Below are 18,794 nucleotides of genomic sequence, written 5' to 3'. Positions count from 1 at the left end.
GCAAAACCTTCTCAATTTATTTGAAGTCTACATATTAGGCGATGTAGTTTAAGTTCAAACAGATTTAATTGAAACTCCAATGACATATAAAAAAATAAATTAAGTTCACCAGGATAATTCAATGCATAAGATAAGCTCAATGCATTCTGGCCTATTTCTCAAGTTATTATATAACACGCTCTAACTACAAACATGCACATAGACCACAGACACAGACTGTTTTGTGTGAATGCTGGAAACAGAATTAAGGATGTCAGTTCAGTTGTAGGCCTACCTAGTCTGTGGACAAAAGACGTTGTGCACAAACTGAACGGACTTTCTCCAAAACGTTCTCTCCATTAGGCCTATCTCAAATATGTTGTTGGTGCTAATCGCCTCTTGACTTTTGGTACTGTTTACCGACTTTCCCATGTTAACACCCACATACACGAAGACTATTGGCCTCATTCATTAATGACTGCAAACAAATTGCGTATTTATGTGGACAGACTTACGTTTTGGTAACTTCCACGGAATCATCACAACAGTGGCCAACGCACATTTCCCACTCTCGTTGATGAGCTCAAAATGAGGGGGCGCGTGCCTGCAGGTAGTAATTTGCATAAAACAAGTCCAAACATATCCATATAAGGGCCTTCTGCATAAATTAATCGGTCTCATTCTTGCTCGTTTTCGCGTAGGCCTACGTGTAGGTTGAGTTAATTCAGATTAATTTTGCGAATTTGAATCAAAAAAAATTTGCACACATTTTACACACATACACTCCCGGGTAAATTTCTATGCAAAACTTATCGCAATGTTGTGAGGGTGAGGGTGGTGTGGTTGGTTGAGCGCTGCTATGTGGTTGCTTAAATGGTTTTTAGCACGTCCTTCTGCGTTTGTTTGGTGGTTGCTTGGTGGCCCATGTAAAAGTCCACTATCAAATCTCTCTGACATTGATATTCTGGCCAGTATATGTGCCTCGGGTCGCCTCTTTAATGCAAATACTGTATAAGATTTTTTAATTAGGCTAATGTTAAGTATCAGTCCAGAGCACGCATGGTGCAAAACAAGTTACACCTCAATGTTTACATTTTTTGATAGTGGTTTAGAACAAAACCAAGTAAAAGCAATAATACAGATGCTTACTTTAGGAAACATCACTAAAATATAAATACGCGTATAAACAAACTCTAATGTCCTTTCTGTACCAAGCTCCCATCTCTCTTGCTATGCTAATTACATGCAACCCACTGTCAGCCTATTGTTTTGCCCAACCATTAAATGGTCCATTCATGGCTTTGCTTTAGGTCCCCTTGTCTTCAAACTAATTATGCATTCACTTTTTTTAAACAATCGTCACGACTTAAAATGACTTCAGCCTTCAAAATCTGCTCAAAAACCCAATTATGTCTTAAGCTGACAAGTTACCCACACATCCGTCTCTATTACTGAAGACGAAACAATAGCTAGTCAAGACACAGGGAGTTACACAGTACTGACACCGGCGACCATCCAAAGAGGCTCTGACGTAACGGGGACCGGCTGTGAAGGCAGACAAAAGGGAAACAACGTAAAGAGAGCCATAGAAAATAGAAGGGGGGGTATTTTGTGACCTGGAAGGTCAGGTGATACACTGGGATGATGATGCGGTTTGTGTCTTGTCAAAGCACCATGGGGGAACGTGTTTGTGTGTGCAGGCAGAGGGCAAGGGTTCAGCTCGGACCTAAAGGAAGAGAATCAAGGCTTGTGGTCTGGAATCCTGGGGTCACTCTTAGATGCACATTCCAATGCATATTCCTAACAGCGACCCTACAATGAATTTGTTTGACATCACTGAAGGTCTCACAGAGCCAAGCATTAGAGGAATGTAACCAGCCCCTTCATACTACAAAACACACAGTCTCTGCCCCAGAGGAAGCTGTTGTTTTTGAGGTTAGGAAAGCACATTAGGCTGTAGTCTTTTGTGTGAGCTGCCGGTATCGTAAGTGCAAAGAAAAATATTTTAGGAAGAAATCAAAGACGTCCAACACAATAAGAACACTTGTGCTCAAATGGGAGGGAATTTGTCAAGTGGACTTCTGGGGAAAATAACCTCTTAATACAAAAGTGAGGGGAGAAAAAAAGCATACTAGAGAAATTATAAGGGAAAATCCTTTTATTTTTCAAAAAATAGAAAAGTTATTTACACATACCTGCCAACAGGCATTTATTAAATATCCTTCAGGGCCAAAGTATTTTCAAATATAAATGATCAAATAAGAAAAATCCTTCATTTTGTACATCTTCAAATAACAAAAAAAAAAAAAAACTTCACAAAAAAAAAAAAAAAACATTAAATAAATAACTTAAACATTAACAAAATATGTACAAACATTTACTTCTTGATTTAGATGAAAAATGTGCACCAGAAAATAAAGTTAAACAATGTTAATAACGTTTAAGAAGTTGACAAAGTAATGAAGACAAATTTTTTTTTTTTTTAAGTCAACATTTTCACCATATTTTTTGTCTTAACTGTTATATTACTGGTTATAGAACTTTAAACCATATTCCAGCAACAAATAGAAACGCATCCACATCTACTCAGCGTTTTAGACAAAAATTTAAGTTGCCTTTTGGCACACTCAAAAAAAAAAAAAAATTCTAATCGGTCCAAACATTGGAAAGGAACGAGGCTCTCGATTTTTTTTTATCACAATATTCTTTGGTTTGTTTTGGCCTCCCATTTTGGTCTTCAGTTTGCTTTTTTGGATGCATTTCACATTTTAAACATTTAGTCTTTGGCTAAGTGAGTCTTTGAATTTTAGTCTGTTTTAGTTTCTCACAGTTTGCTTTCCTCCTCTTCCAGGGGTCGGTTTAGTCCGGGAATGTACTTCAACAGCCTCCGCCTGAAGCTCTTCTGTTTGGGTTTACGCTGCAGTGTGCTGAACCCTCCACTCTGCTGTTTTTCTCCATTAGGCACCGAGGACGATGCCGGGCCCCTCATGTAGCTGCGTGTGCTGGCGCTGCGGGTCAGGGTTGTCTTGGCAGTAGCGAAGAGCTCGCTGGCGGGTCGGGTCATCCGCGGACGGCCGCTTTGAGTCTTCTCTTGGTTTGTGTCGAGCTCGTCGTTGCTGGTGTTGTTGCCACGTTCCCCCTGGTAGATGCAGGTTTGGTAGAGTGGATCGTCCTCAGCCGTGGCGGCACTGAGATGGCTCACGCTGCTGCTCGTGCTACTGGTGCCATGTAACGCGCGCATGGCCGCGGGGCTCGGAGCTCCCAGACTACCGTACACGCCGGCTGACTCCAGAGACTCGTACACAGCCACGTCACTCAGTACGATGCCTGTGAGAGAGAAAGCAGATAGCTAAATTAACTTCTGGAAATGTTTAAAGCAAGACACCCAAGTTGAACAGGGTTTTAAAAAAGTGACGATCGATTAGAATAAGAATTGTAAAAAAAATTGTCATGTTGAAATATACAAAGACGACATTATTTAATTTATGTACAAAATTTGCACAGAAATCTGAATCTAACCCTCGCAAAAATGTCAAATAGTGACTGGAAACACAATTGGAGTGAAGATGAGACCGTTTCATTCTTATAGTAAAAAACTTATTTATTCTTATTAAAAAAAATCTTGATAGTACATTCGGCAATATATAATATGAGGATGCGCAATGCTAAAGCCGTCATGTAAACGTATTGTGTCTAATCAGTGACACTGACACGTCAACACGGGGATTAGGAATGAACAGTGTGAAACGGCAGCGAAAGAATACCAAGGATCAATTGTTAACGCCAGGTACTTTATAAGCAATGTGAAACGTGAAGCAAGGATTCTGTTTCCACAGGGTTTACGATGACCCAGGGTTAATTATTTGCATAAAGTTAATTCGAAGTGTGAACAGCCCTATAGAGTCAAAGGGATTTTTGATATCTCTTTATCATTCAATAAATCAGTACATTTTTTTTACAGTATATTCTATGTTTTTAGGAATGAAAATCAGGGAAATTATTTGATAAACCCCTCAGTAAAGAAGACAGGCAATTTCTGTCTTGGTGCACAAATAGATGAATTGCAATAAAATAAAAGTGTATTTTGCATGTTTTCTTTCCATTAGTCTGAAAAACCCCCCCACAAAATCGACCAGTGCACAAACAAAAACAGTTAGCCTGTAGTGTCTTGCATGCAAGGAAAATTACTCTCCGTTTTAATTTTTTATAATTAGTCTAAGAGATTCTGCAGACTAGTACAGTATTATGTTGGTATACTAATGCATTTAGTTTGAGCTTTAGTCATACCGGAAAAATACTAGCATATGCTTCTAAATGTTTCTCTTAATTTATCATACTCTTTAAGTGTCTAATGCAAACTTGTGCTTACAGGAAGTGTTGTGTGGGACATAAATACATGCAGAAGTGCTCAGATGTCATATGTCCAACCTTTACACGCTATCAAAACAACCTCATAAGCAACTGGTGGCTTATTCAAAGGCTTGGGTTAGCAAGATTGCTATCATGTGCTAAAACTCACCATGCACAAGCCGCTGTTCTTGCACCATTAGAGATCTGTATTCATCCCATTTCTCATGCAGGGTTTGCTGGAGAGACAAAAGACACAGTAAGAGTCATTCCACGTGTCATTTAGCTGGTCTGTTCATTTACTTTTTTCCCATCATCATCTTCATAGAGAACAGGGAAGTGTGTGGTCAGTGAGGTCAGACTTAGCTCTCAGTTCTCTCTCGCTACTTCTCGAATCAGCAAGCCATCAAATTTGAACAAAATGCTGAGTTCTTTGTTGCTTGGCTCCATTTTTTTTAATCATAGTTCTTTTTTTTGTCTGGCTCCATTTTTGTAATCATAGTTCTTTTCGTAAAGTTAATTTGTTGAAGTAATGAATGAAAAGATGTCATGATTTTTTACCTTTTGTAACGATTGTGGTTTCGATTGGTTTTTCGATCCTTTATTCTACTGAATAAAAATAAAAAAAACTCATGGAAGGTATTTTACAGGGATGCACCGATATTCAAAGTCAGGAGCAGATCATTATTTTCATGTTATGGAAGATAACTGTTAAATGGCTAATTATAATTCTATACTATTTTGTTTAAATAAATAAAAACTAAAATCAATTGTTTTAAATGATACAAGACAAGTAAATTTAAGCAGCACAACATTATAATGTACGGTGTGAAAAATTAATGTTCATTTTAAGGTTTGCAAAAGATTACATGTAACAGGGTTTAAATTAGTTTTTTTTATATATTAAATTTAAGTATACTATTATAGGTTTTATTATGGTTTTGAATCGGCTTTTACATTTTCATTTATAGTAATTTTGTAATGTGACGGTGCCATTTTATTTTTAATAAGATTTAATAATTTTTTATTTACAGTTTGTCATTTTAATACTTCAAATGAATGGAAATTAGAAATGTTGCCTTGGCAACTAACTGAAATAAAAGGTTTTATTTTAGCTTTATATCGATTAAAAATTTTAATCGTTCCAGTTAACAATAACTCTGAAGCAAACACTGAAGCGTGAGTGTAACATGATGGCACATGTACTCAAAATGTAAAAAAAGTAAATTAGCATTCAAAATTAAACATTTTATATGTCTGATTCTCCCAATAGTGCCAATATTATTTTACCATTAGCCATTTGTTTAATTGGTAGATATTAGACATTTCGGTCTACTACTCCACTGGTTGATTTTAAATTAGTTTTTTTTAGTTTGCATTTAAATAAATGTTTTTCTTTCAACAATGACAAAGGTCTTTGTGGCAAAACATGTTGGTTTAAAGTTCTCCAACCAACGATTGCAAAACTCTACCCGTCTAGTAACATAATCAGCTCAGTTAATATTACAATATTTATAAAAGAGAGCTTGTGCATGCCTCATATACAACTGTGAATGTCAACAGAGCTGTGTAGCAAATATGACACGAACACATATATAACCAATGTTCACCATCACCGTGATTCAGCTACTCTCAAAAACTGCAGGAGCGAGTACCAAAATGAAACCGTATTCTTATTGTAGTTAAACTTTATAGCCTAGGCATCTTCTTACACATATGAGAACATCCTGAGGAATGTAAAACCGTGCTTCTGTTCAGCTGTACTGCGGTATGTGCGGATTAAGACTGGACTGTCATTGGAACAGGTGGGGTGTGAGAGGAAACAGGTGTGATAGGCACTAGTGTTTGGTGCCAGGCCGGGGCAGCTGTGTTAAAGCTGGGCTTACATTACAACACTTGTAAACGTCTCGGTATACGAGACGACACGCTGCTTGATACGTGACATGCATGGGACTTACCTTTAGATACTGCAGTCGGGCTTCCAATTCTGCTTTTCTAATCGAGTTGCTGTAGACAGTTTCTAGCCTAGACACAGGAACAAAATAACACAGTGTTGCATGACAAAGTCACTTCCTATACTGTGCAGAGTTACAAGTCTTCAAACCTTCAATCTAATAAACAAACCAATTAAAGTCAAATAGCTCTTTAAAACAGACTTCAGACCACAACGTGTCTGAATATGAGCTTAGTGGTCATTTAAAACTCCCCTTCCCCCAAATGTATATGATTTCATTGGTGATATGGATATGAAGCGGGCACCTCTTTTTACTGGACTGCTGTAAACTCTCATTTACAGCATAACCCCATGTTTAAAAGTGGAAATAATTGAGTTAAAAGCCGTGGAGAGGGAAGGCATTAACTGCTATGCATTCATGTGGTTCACATCTACACTTTATAAATGGAGGTTCATTTTCACAGGCCTTTCATCTTTTATTAAACAGAAAATAAACGGGGGGGAAGGAAAGTGTGGTTCCAATCAAGTAATAGCAGATCTATTTCTTCAAGCTAATCAGAAAAGACCACAGGCACACTTAAAACAATTTAGTTTCAATTTAAACTTTTAAAACCATTCTATTTTGGGGTGAAATGTGACTTTTGCTTATCAGAAATGGAAAAACACGGAACATCTACATACCTAATGTCGTTGCCTGATGATTTAATGAGCTGGACGATTTCTTTATGGCGAAAGCCTTCCACAGAAGTGTCGTTCACGCTGGCAATCGTGTCTCCTACAAAGCCCAGAGAAGAGTGTTCAACTGAGAACTGATTTGATTGGAAACTGTATACTAACATTTCGTGAGCTGTGCTGCCTTAGAGTGATACTTCAACCAACAAGGTAAATTCTGTCACGATTATTTACTCACGCTCATGTATTTTGAAACCTGTATTGACTGACTTTCTTCTAAGGAACACAAAAGAAGACACTTATTGCAGAATGTCCAATTTCAACACAATAAAGGTGAATGGTGACCACAAGTGCTACGCAAGAGTTCAGAGGAAACATTTTCAGTGAACACGTTCAGTTTTAGTCGGTTTACTCACAGAAAGCTATTGTACGGCTTCTGAACACTTAAAATAGTGCACAAGTTGAATGACTACTGTTATGGCGTTTTATTTTAACCCTTTAAAAACTTGACGTCACATTCACTTTCATTGTACAGAAAAGAGCAGCGTAACCATTCTGCTAAACACCTCCTTTTGTGTTCCACTGGAATACATTACTATCTTCTTGTTTACTTTTTCTTCTCGCATGACAAATAGACTTTACACATCAATATGTAATGAAACAATTTCTTTTGTCCTAGGAGAGTTTTGGGTTTTCTTGTCTTAGAACGATGAGGTCATGTGCTTTTGAGAGACAGGCCAACGGCGACAATAGCGCAAGGCATGCAGGGAATGCAGGAAGCGAAACCAACACACACGCACAGCAACTCTGAGGAGGAGTTCCTGTTTACTACTGATCTGACATCAGTTTATCTATGAATCATAATTGTTATATTTTGGACTAGGAGAAGATCAACTGATCCTAGGACAGAGCAAATTGATATTTTAGATGCAGAAGTGTTTTTTTTCCAGAGATGATAGAAAAGAATGCAAATTCTGCATATTCAATTTCAAGAGGTAACAATTCATAAAAGCCTGAATGTGACATTATAGGACAAAGACAAAGATGTATTTTTAGAAAACCATCTTGTTTTACTTGTCAACGTTCTAAATAAAGTTGCTTACAAGGTTCTAGAAGGATTAAACTACCACAAAAATGCAAGTTTACATGCATGACGAACCACTGTTGTAGCCTTTGAGATATAATTAATTTAACATGAGCAAAATTAGTTTATTTAACGCTAACCGCAGATCTACTGTTCAAAGCAAGGATTGTATTATGTAAGGATGCATTAAAGTGATCAAAACAACAATATGATATCTTTGTTATAATTCTGATGATTATGGCTTACAGCTATGAAAACCTTTTCACAATATTCTAATTTTGAATTTGGGGTTTTCATAAGCTGTAAGCCATTATCATCAAAATTATAACAAATAAAGGCTTGAAATATCTCACTTTGCATGTAATGAGTCTATTTAATATATTAGTTTCACCTTTTAAGTTGAATTACTGAAATAAATGAACTTTTGAACGATATTACATTTTTTCGAGTTTCACCTGTGTGTGTGTGTTTATATATATATATATATAAATACTTTTACTTTAAAGTAAAATACTTTTATATATTCCAAAATGAAATCATGAAAAATTCAACAGCTCTATTTAATTTATATCAGGATGAAAGATTTATGCCAAGTACAATAAGAGCTCAAACAAAAAGGAAACAGAAATGTTCAAGAAAAAAAACTAGCAGATTAAAATAGAGCTTGTCTATAAACATGCAACCCACAAAAAACCACAGTGACTTGACTGTATTTTGTTTTACAGTTTGAAAGAGTAAAAATCCATCAACTGTCTACGTGGGCGCTGACCTGTGATATTTGCTCTTGCTTAAACAGTAGGGCTGTCACTCAACTGTTCTGCTGTTGACAGATTGATGAGATCCAAGAGTCAGAAAGCAAGCCTTCTGAAATATTACTCCCGTTCACACAGACTCATTTTACTACAAAACAGGATGTTCAAGAGGTGGATGAAGGAAAGTGATCCTTGTTATTGCTTTGAAATGTACTCCCTTTGACCCCGAGGACTACTCGGAATATTCTAGCGTCTGTGTCAAATGCTGGTTTAGAGCGGGACTGAATGAGCAAACATTGAGGGTGGTGTTAATGTGAGCACACTTACCGACTTTAAGGCCAGCAAGTTGGGCAGGACTGTCTTCGTGAACTTTGCAAACAAAGGTGCACATCTCCACGGAGTTCTCACTCTGGTGATGCAGTCCGTATGTCTGCAGGCACACACACAAAAAAAGGGTGGTAAACAATGCAGTCTCTTGTACAAAGAGTAATGTTATTTATAGATATGCATTCAGATTATACTAAAGTAAACAAAATGAGTCATAGTCTAGCTAGTAAAGGTGTGCCATTTTCTTCAATACTAGGACTCATTGTTCGACGTAGCATTGCTAAATCAGGTCTGATAGCATTTCCACAGTGGCTTAACACCATCATGTGCTCAATGACTAGAATGTTGACCTGCACGGCGTCACAAAGACTGACTGACAGACAATGGCTTAAAGGAAGCTGAGCGTTAGGAACGGCTTCAGGTTGTTTACACACATGCAAACATCTTTGATAAACAAGCCACACCGAAACTAGGGCATTTGGAACACCTGTGTTTTGTTGTCATTTCAATGTTTGAACTGTATGCAGGACAACTCCAAGCCATCTGACTGAGGCGAACACATTTTTTTGGCTAATCAACATTTTATATTTGATGACCTTTTCTGAGCGTTAGCAAGAGATACAGAGTGCTTTCTTGGAGTAAAAATTGTACTTCTGTTTTACTGTAATGTGGGGCATTTCAGAGTGAAAATGATATTCAGTCATAAAGGAAAGTTTTCCAAAGTAGAGCAATTTACATTTACTAGGCTACGTTTAATAATATAATATAATATAATATAATATAATATAATATAATATAATATAATATAAACTGGCCAAGCACAAGCGGTTTGCATAATGGATGGATAATAATAATAGAATAGAATAGAGTCGTACATAGACAAAGCGGTTTGCAAATTAGATAATGGATAACATACAAAATAACACAATAAAATATAATATACCCACGATCCTACATAGGACAAGTGGTTTTCAAAATGGATGGATAACATTGTTTTAAACTGTAAATTATGTTAAAATAAATGTTTAGCAGTAGCAATAAAATGTAGTTTGCACCATTAAGATCTTATATAGTTTATCTATTCTGCCATAAAACTACTCAAGTCAACTTCAGTGGACTAGCACCTGGTGTAAACTGTGAAGGATGTTAAGTGGCTATAACATATCATAGTGGTGTGAGATATTTTAGAGAATTGCACTACAAATTCTAGTAAAGGATACAATGCAACTCTACACAGCAAGAGTTTAAAACAGAGCAGGAAGAGACGATATGCAAAACATCAGCTTCCACCATAACCGTAATCAGTAGCTCAGTTCAAGACGCACGCGCTGATATGCTGCTACTATTTGGAAGGGTCATTTGCATGTTGGTGCCTTTGGTATCAGTGCATCTTTGGTTTACTGACGTGTAGATTCAAATGAGCGTCTCAATTTGCTGTTCATTTCCTGACGCGAGTAGAGCCATAATGTTTTTTTGTAGCGTGCAACATTTTCACCAGTCACCAAAGAGACACGCTGTGGCTATAAGGCGCTCTCACGATGTTCACTTTCACAATGAATGACAATTATTTAAGTGTGTAAACTGCGTAGGAACGCCTGCGTAGGAACGCCTCAACGCCTTGGAGGATGACTGATGTTGGTGTTCATTTCCTCAACTGAAACCCAAAGCTGTTGTTGAGGTTAACAGCTTAGTGAGCGGAGGACACTGTTAAACCTCATTTTGTCAAAAGAAAGGTGAATCTGACTAAACTTATGATGACTTCATAAAGATTGTTTTAAAGGGATGGTTCACCCAAAAACTAACATTCTGACATCATTTACTCACCCTCTGGATGGTACAAACCCCTATGACTTACTTTCTTCAACAGAGCACAAAAGATTATGTTTTAAAGAGGGCTCACACTGCTGCTTACCATTACAATGAAAGTGAATGGGGACTGGGGCTGTTATTGTTCAAAAAGGCACCATAAAAGTGGTCCATATGACTTGCGCGCTATATTTCAAGTCTTCTAAACCCATGCAATAAATTTGTGTGAGAAACGTTTACTGAAATTTCAGCCGATATTCTTGCTTGACAGCCAGTCACCATTCATTTAATTGTATGGAAAAGAGCCTTTTTGACATTCTCATTCTGCTATAAATAACTTATTTAATATATTACAGAAGAAATAAGGTAATGCAGGTTTCAAATATCATGATGGGGAGTACATTTTGAAAACATAATTTTTGGGTGAACTGTCCCTTTAAGAAAAGCCACTATCATGTTAAATTCAGGTCTGAACTCTAGAGGGGGAAAAAAACTCCCAATAATCACTCATTTAGGAGAAAAAATGCAAATGTGCCCATCTCTGAAAAGTGAATCATTTATAAAGCGTTTTCAAATGTTTGGAATAGTCTGCTTCCTTCCTCTTCCCACACACTCCAAATGCTTACACGAATCTCTGAGACACCAAGCGCCTCAGGAGATGCAAAGTACATACATATTTACATAGTAGATACGGCCAACCGTATCCCCAATGCTAAGAGACTCAAACAATGTTGTCTACAGCACGCCATCCCAGAAAACAATTAATTTCTTGATATGTCGACCTATCATGTGACAGAAACTTGATGTCATATCCTGTACTAGAGGACAAGGCAGGAAAGGAGGGGTCCTCCATCCTGCATCTGAACTATTACACATTGCTAAATATAAACTAGCTATCTGGCACATGTCACAACAAATGACATACTGCTTTGAAGCAGAATAAATAATTACTAATACAGAGTTCATAATCGTTTCCACATTGAGGAATCAGGCTTTGATAAAGTGAGTATTGTGAGGAATAAATTACAAGACAACCTCTTTTTTTTTCTGTCAAAACTAACTGGATTATATGTGGAGAAACCTTAGCTAATACTTGTTTCTGTTGAAATGAGGTGCCATCCACTGAAGTTTAATCGCAAGTGAGACCTTGAAGCTGAATATAACAGCAACTTAACAATGAAGAGATCCTTCACCCAAGGTCTTGCTTTTATTTAATCCCGAGCAGCCCACCCACATGTACAAGCTAAGGGGGTGTTTACACGACACTGTTTTCAACTAAAAATAGAAAACGTATGCATGATATTGGCCACTCATTTACACGACAATGGCATTTTGGGGGCCTGAAAATTCTAACTTGTGAAAATGGGTTTCAAAGTGCACGTTTTTAAAAAACGATACCGTTATCATCTCTGTGTAAGCTACAAAAAAAGTGAACTTGTGAAAACATCATACGCATGCGTATAAAGCGCTCAGTCTATAGACATGTAGATTTTCTTTACAAAGTGACGTCGCCAAATACTGGCCTGGCATGAATACAGCGCTCTTAATCGTTTTGGTGGATCCATGTGAATGAGGATCGTTTTGACAACCTTGTCGTTGGTATGCAAAAAAATGCAAAGGAAAAACGGTTACACTTTATTTTAAGGTGTCATTGTTACAGTGTAATTATATATTTAAGTACTGAGTATATTAAGCAACTACATGCACTTCATATAGGGTTAGGGCAGGATTAGGTTGAGGGTTAGTTGCATGTAATTATGCATAATTTACTGTTATCCCTATGGTAAGTACATGTAACATTTAACACTGTAAAATAAAGTGTTACCGTTTTTAGTACATCGTTGTCATGTAAACATACCCTAGATCACTTTAGAAAGATTTTACATTATTTTTCACCAGATCAGATGCTATGAACGAATTCAGATAATATGTCTTGCATACAGAGTGTCTAAATCCCTCTTACCTGGATCTCAAAGCCAAAGGCCTCCTCCTCTTTCTTCTCTAGGATCACCGTTTTCCTGGAAGGAAATTCAGCAAAATGATTCTATTAATATGAGCAGAGGAAAGGGCTGCTGTGCAGAGACGGTCTGACTGGTTTAGTCTCAATCCATGACCTTGACTAACTGTCAATGCTTACAGGAACAAGGATGATGAAAGATCACAGAGGAAATGCATAATCAACCCAATGATTCTGCTATTTTGGAGGATACGTCTTTATGGCGTAATAGGAAATGTGTGAAAAAGAAATAAAAATTAAAAAAGCACCAAATTCTAAGTGTGACATCTGAACAGCTCACTCTCAAACTTTGTTTTCAGTATACTTTCAGTTTCATAAGTGTACAGTGTGTTTTGATTCTCAATAATAACAACCACCTCAGGACATGAATTATTACAGAGGTGCACTTTAAACTAGAGAGGACTTCTGTGTTGATAATACTAGTCTAGACAATTAAGCAATCTCAGGATTCAAACGTGTAAATCATAAAGACATGACAAGACTTTGACAAGACCCTGTTTTTCTGAAAGCACTCATACATTATTAGGCACTCATGAATTATGTATATGCATTGCATATACTCTACAATAAAGAGAGAGACACATACATACAGTGAAGGTCATATCTGACCATCTGGCCGATCCAACACACACACTCCCTTTTTATTCACAGATTCATTCAGGGCTCATTTCCTTCATTCAGTCCACAAACAGGCCATTTTATATAAATCTATGATTGCGTTTGTTCAAAGGGGGTTATTTTTATTCTATGACAGAATGACACCTTGTAAAAGGCGTGAATGACTATGGTCTGACGTTCTCATAACTGTCTAAATAAATCGAGCGTATTTTAGGGAAATAACGCGATGACGCATGCATACGCCAATCAAATCTGTGTAGGTGGAAGAAAAGCAGATCTTACCTTTGTGGTTCTGGAGACTGTGAGAGGGGCTTCCATTTTTGCAGCCCACCGTTCTGTTCACCAATGACAGATTGATGAGGAGGAAAGATAGAAAGACAAGAGAAAGAAAATGAGTGTCTGTGACTTTTGGAAGATCTGCCCTTGTGCACTTGAAATCCCCCTTGATCAACAGGTCTTCAGGTTGTGCTCAATGTGTTCATTTCACACATATGTTGTTTAACAGCTCGGATGACAATCGCAGACGTAACCTGAAATGCATATCTGTCTTCTCTGAACCGTTCCTGTCTCGGCTTTCTCTGGTTCATGCTCCGATCTTATTTTATCTCCAGACTACAGGTTTACTTACAGTAAATGTCTAGGAAATTATCACAAGGATGATCTAAGATGTAACCAGATTGGCGAATACAAGTTCTGGCACGTTCTACAATAACTGCCCTGATGTTCCGGCTGATAACTTTGAAAATCCAACGCAAAACGCACAACGGATACAAGTATTCATTCATATCACGCCCGCTCTTACAGACGCCCATTCAATCGGGCTCTACCTCAACCCCAACAACTTCAGCTTTCCACAAAGTGCACTTTGTGCAAGAACCCTCCTAAGCTAGTAAAACGTTGCCTTTCTTTATTTTCGTACTCTTTGAGAATTGTCGTAGGGTCCCCTCAATGACTTCATTTATTTCCATGTAACTAAGAGGGTCCCTCGGGGGCAGTTGGAGGGAGAAGCAAAGCTCTCCGTCGCACAATACCCTGTTGTGGCCCGGCGTTTACACTAAGTGTAGGAGTCACGATACAGAGAGCTGTTCATAAACCTACCCTGCCCTACAATCCAAATCTTGCCGTGTAGTACTCCACTGTGAGTAAGCCTTGTTTAGGACTAATTTCTGCAAATTAAAATACAACATTTAAATGTTGCTGGCTAGTTTGAGTCAAGCAGCTGTAAAGGAGCTGTTGTTTTTGACCTTAAAAAGGCAATTGAAAAATTGCTGTCATACCACACAATTAATCTAAAACACAGCAACATAGTCTAATGGATAGTTCACCCAACCAACAATAAAAAAAAAACTCCTCATTTACTCGCCCCTCCTGTCATTCCAAACCTGAATGACAAAGTATTGGACTCATTGACTTTCAATGCATGGACAAAAACAAAACAGAAACATTTTTAAAATATCTTCTTTTATGTTCCACATGATATCAGTTACTTTATTCTGGCAGACGGTATAAAGTACCTTAGGTGAAAAAGACCAAATATAAGAAGACATTTATTCCAACTGCTATTGGTATTTTAAATGGGATTCCATAGTTTTTAATGTAGTAGGTTTTAAAACTGATGTTACATGTTGTGTTTTTTTTGTATTGTTTGTTGAGCCTTTGTCTAAAGACAATTTTCTACCCCTGTGGGGATAGACAATAAAGTTTTTGAATTTGAATAAGAAAGAGAGCCATACAGGTTTGAAAGGGAGAAAAAATGATGACAATTGTCAGTCATTTTTGGGTGAACTATCACTTTAAGAATATCAGAGCCATAACACATAGGCTACTACACTATAGATGTTGTTTTGATTGCCACCAGACATATACTTGGAGATATCAAGATCATCAGAGCTATTTGAATTTCAAAAGCCATTTCATTACATGGTCAACAACAAAACCACACTGACCCTGTTTACTCAAGCTTTTTCAATTCTGCAGTAAATTCAGTTCCACACCACAAAGGTCACAGACAATCCTGAGGGGGCTTCTCTGCCCCGGACACTTGGTCAGGTACCGTAAAACGGCTTGGCTGGCCACACAGGAGGTGGACTGTTAAAGAGCAGGCCCAAAATTCAGCAGGGACACATACGAGCTGTTTACAGTTCCTCAAGAGAGAAGACCTGCGTGTGGGTGGTCCAAAAGCACTGGGAAACACTTTACACCATGAGTGACCATGAAACACACTTCAGTGTGTCTAAACCCAAGGGCCAAAACCAAGCAGGCTCACTTCTGCATGGTCAAAGCCCAGGAGAGCAACTGCTTTTTGCCAAAGCCGAGTACAGTGTAGAGGTGAGCAGCAGATTAATGACTCTCTTTGGATTTGGAAGGAAGTGTGGGAGACTTTATACTAGATACATCTATACCTATAGTCCTATACTATTACAAATTGGCGTAACAACAACAGCAATACTGGGAAACATGTTCAGATATGTAAATTAATATAATTTCCATTATTAATAATAATAATAATAATAATAATAAAATACAGGTGAAACATTTTCAGATATGTAAATGAAAATCTAATTTGCATTAATAATAATAATAATAAAAATACAAGTGAAACATTTTCAAATAAGTGAAAATCAAATGCGCATTATTTATAATTATTAATAATATAATTATTATTATTAATAAAATATAATAATATAGTGGGAATACATGTTCAGATATGCAAATGTGTTGTAGTTAAAAAAAATCAAGTTCTAATTTGAAATAATAATAATAACAATAAATTATAATTATTAATAAATGTTTAATATAAAATCATTCACGTGACAATATTTTCCTCTTGTTTGGGTCACTGTTGGCTTAAAATGCTACACATTTCTCACTTGAGAATGAATGGTTGCTACCTAAGTAGACAAGCTTTGACCTTGAGCTAATTTTTGCAAACAATGAATCAAATAAGTTAGTTCTTTACCACAGAATACTAGTGTTTCCTGCTGAATGCACAGTGGTGGTGTCATTGCAATCTCTACTTTTTATGGCATGATATGAGTGATCTGTTGTATGAACCCTAATGAATCAGTCATGCAGAAATAAAAAAGTAGTAACACTCCTAAAGATTCGCATGACTGCTCATATGCATACATGCAAACGAGGTTCTTCAAAGGAACCGTCACATGCTGATGGTCACAGATGCACACTGATGGGACAGGTGTGAATGAGCGCAGGTCTAGAAATTCTTTACATGCCAAGCAAAGTGTGACAACTGCTTGAACCATTCAGGACCAAACTCAAACAAGGACATCATTGCTTGAACTACTCCCCTTCAACAGTGGTGGTTAGCACTCCAGCATTTGACATTTTGAATGTCTCATACCCAGTTCAGAGCACCAAACAATGTGCTGATGATATGAATCAGGTGTGTTAATAAGGGACACATCCAAAATGTGCAGTTCTAGCTAATGTTCAGCCAATGATGATGGCATATAAAGTCAATAAGAGAGGTAGAGCTCAACTTGTGTGCCTTTAAACTAATCAAACTTGAGTGGCGCATGCACACTGCTGCTTCTAATAAAACAAACTCATAGGGCTGTTGTCTCTGAGCTTAATTAAGGCCAGACAACATCATACAATACATTCAAGATGTTCATGCATAGAGGGCAGGATATAAAAGAGACTAACAAGTGTAATATTACTTATAATAAAGTTTTCACTCCGATATAAGTGTTCATTATTAGTGGAAACTACAGCTCAACCTTGCTGAAAAAAAAAAAAAAAACTGGTGTGCTGGTCTTGTTTGGCCAGACCAGCTTAACCCAGCTAAAATCATAATAACATAGTTTACAATGATTTAGCAGGATTTTCTTAACAAACAGTCTTAACTTGTCTAACCAGCTAAAAAGTGTCCAGAACTCTAGAACCACCCAAAATACCAATTTGACCATAGGGAGGCTGACTAAACCCGGAAAATCAATCTAAGGCTGGACTAAAAAGTTTTTTTCCAGTTGAGAATTAAAAGATAGATAAATGTCATAAACTGATCACTTGTGTGTAATCTGCCAATGTACATGTAAACACTTTTAAGGACTCAAATACAGCGTTTCGAATCTCGAAAATAAAATGAAATGCTCTAACCTTTTTAAAGTTCCTTGGTAGGGTCCCCCCAGAGTAAGCGAGGGTCTTATAATTATACACCTCAGTGGACTTTGAGGGTCCACGGTCCACAGTACAGCTGTCCGATTTGGAGGAGGTAAAGTAGATGTCTCCACTGTCATGACACAACGACCCGCTGTCCGGCTCGTTTGAGTTCAGCTTCTTTACGCGTCGGAAAGTCATATTTTTCATAGTCCGCGTGTCACTCAATAAGCAAGTAACAGTGGATGAAAGAAGAGCGAGAAATGAAAAGTACTGAGTGTGGGTGAGGAGACACCCACTCGGCACCAGCCTACACTTTTGACTTGTGCAATAATCCCCAGCTCTAGCTCAGCAGCAGCAACAGCAACAGCATCTACGGACAGACTCGTCGAGTTATGAAAAGCACATGTGAAGGAAAAGGGGGAGGGACCCTGCTATCTTAAAAGGGGGCGGGGACATGCACTTCAGCCATGACTACTTGAAATGGTTTAGCAGGCAGAAGTAGAGTAGTATTATTTACGATTGCATTTTAGTTTGACAGCTATTTATTAGAACCAACTCTGTGGTTTTGTATGCGAGTTGATAATAATACGTACACAATAAACATATTTCCAGTCAATTTTATTTGTAAAATGTTTGTGTCTGGATATTAAAGTAAACATTTAGCCACATCATTTAACTCGGTTCCCTTCAAAAGCTCGCAATCGGTTCATTCGAATCGCACATGTTTGTAAGAGAGGCTCTTGACTCCATTGAGTTGTTGACCGAGAAGAACCACTCTGGTAGCCTGGGAAAACCCAGACCACTTCCGGCAAATTTAGATTTGCTCTGCAAGTGGGTCTGGCAAAGAGCCCATTGAAACCCATTTCCAATCCGCCGAAATCGCGGCACCAATCAGAAACGTTTTACACGATGACGACAGAGCAGAGACGGTGACGCAGATTTTGTACATTACAGACATGGATGCCGCCGTGGAACATCAAAACATCACTCGTTCGAATCAGGTTTCGCGTCTGTTTCAAGCGATTTAAAATAGTCATTTTCGTTAACACAAACAGAGAATTGCTGAGAGTCTCGAGATGTTTCTCCGTCGCTCTGCATACGTCATGTCATTCATCG

At 37.7% G+C, this 18,794-nt stretch overlaps 1 protein-coding gene across 1 annotated transcript; it reads right to left on the bottom strand.

The window, feature by feature from the left end:
• Positions 1-2,120: 2,120 nt before the first annotated feature.
• tamalin (trafficking regulator and scaffold protein tamalin) lies at positions 2,121-18,150 on the bottom strand. The gene is made up of 8 exons (XM_079589016.1): positions 17,676-18,150; positions 13,839-13,891; positions 12,885-12,939; positions 9,116-9,218; positions 6,962-7,055; positions 6,285-6,351; positions 4,499-4,565; positions 2,121-3,306 (listed from the first exon to the last, which is right to left on the bottom strand). Exons 1-8 carry the CDS (start codon positions 17,883-17,885, stop codon positions 2,804-2,806), a joined length of 1,152 nt encoding a protein of 383 aa, XP_079445142.1. The 5' UTR covers positions 17,886-18,150; the 3' UTR covers positions 2,121-2,803.
• Positions 18,151-18,794: the final 644 nt, after the last annotated feature.

The sequence above is a fragment of the Phoxinus phoxinus genome (genome assembly GCF_949152265.1).
Source record: "Phoxinus phoxinus genome assembly, chromosome: 18".
NCBI lineage: Eukaryota > Metazoa > Chordata > Actinopteri > Cypriniformes > Leuciscidae > Phoxinus > Phoxinus phoxinus.
The sequence above is the reverse complement of the archived record's forward strand: the minus strand, read 5'-3'. Positions and strand labels throughout refer to the sequence as shown.

Excerpts from the sequence above, each read along its gene's own strand:
- tamalin (XM_079589016.1), bottom strand. The coding sequence starts at position 17,885 with ATGAAAAATATGACTTTCCGACGCGTAAAGAAGCTGAACTCAAACGAG. Across the intron at positions 4,566-6,284 it reads CCCGACTGCAGTATCTAAAG|CAAACCCTGCATGAGAAATG; the intron begins GTAAGTCCCATG and ends TTGTCTCTCCAG. Across the intron at positions 3,307-4,498 it reads AGAACAGCGGCTTGTGCATG|GCATCGTACTGAGTGACGTG; the intron begins GTGAGTTTTAGC and ends TCTCTCTCACAG.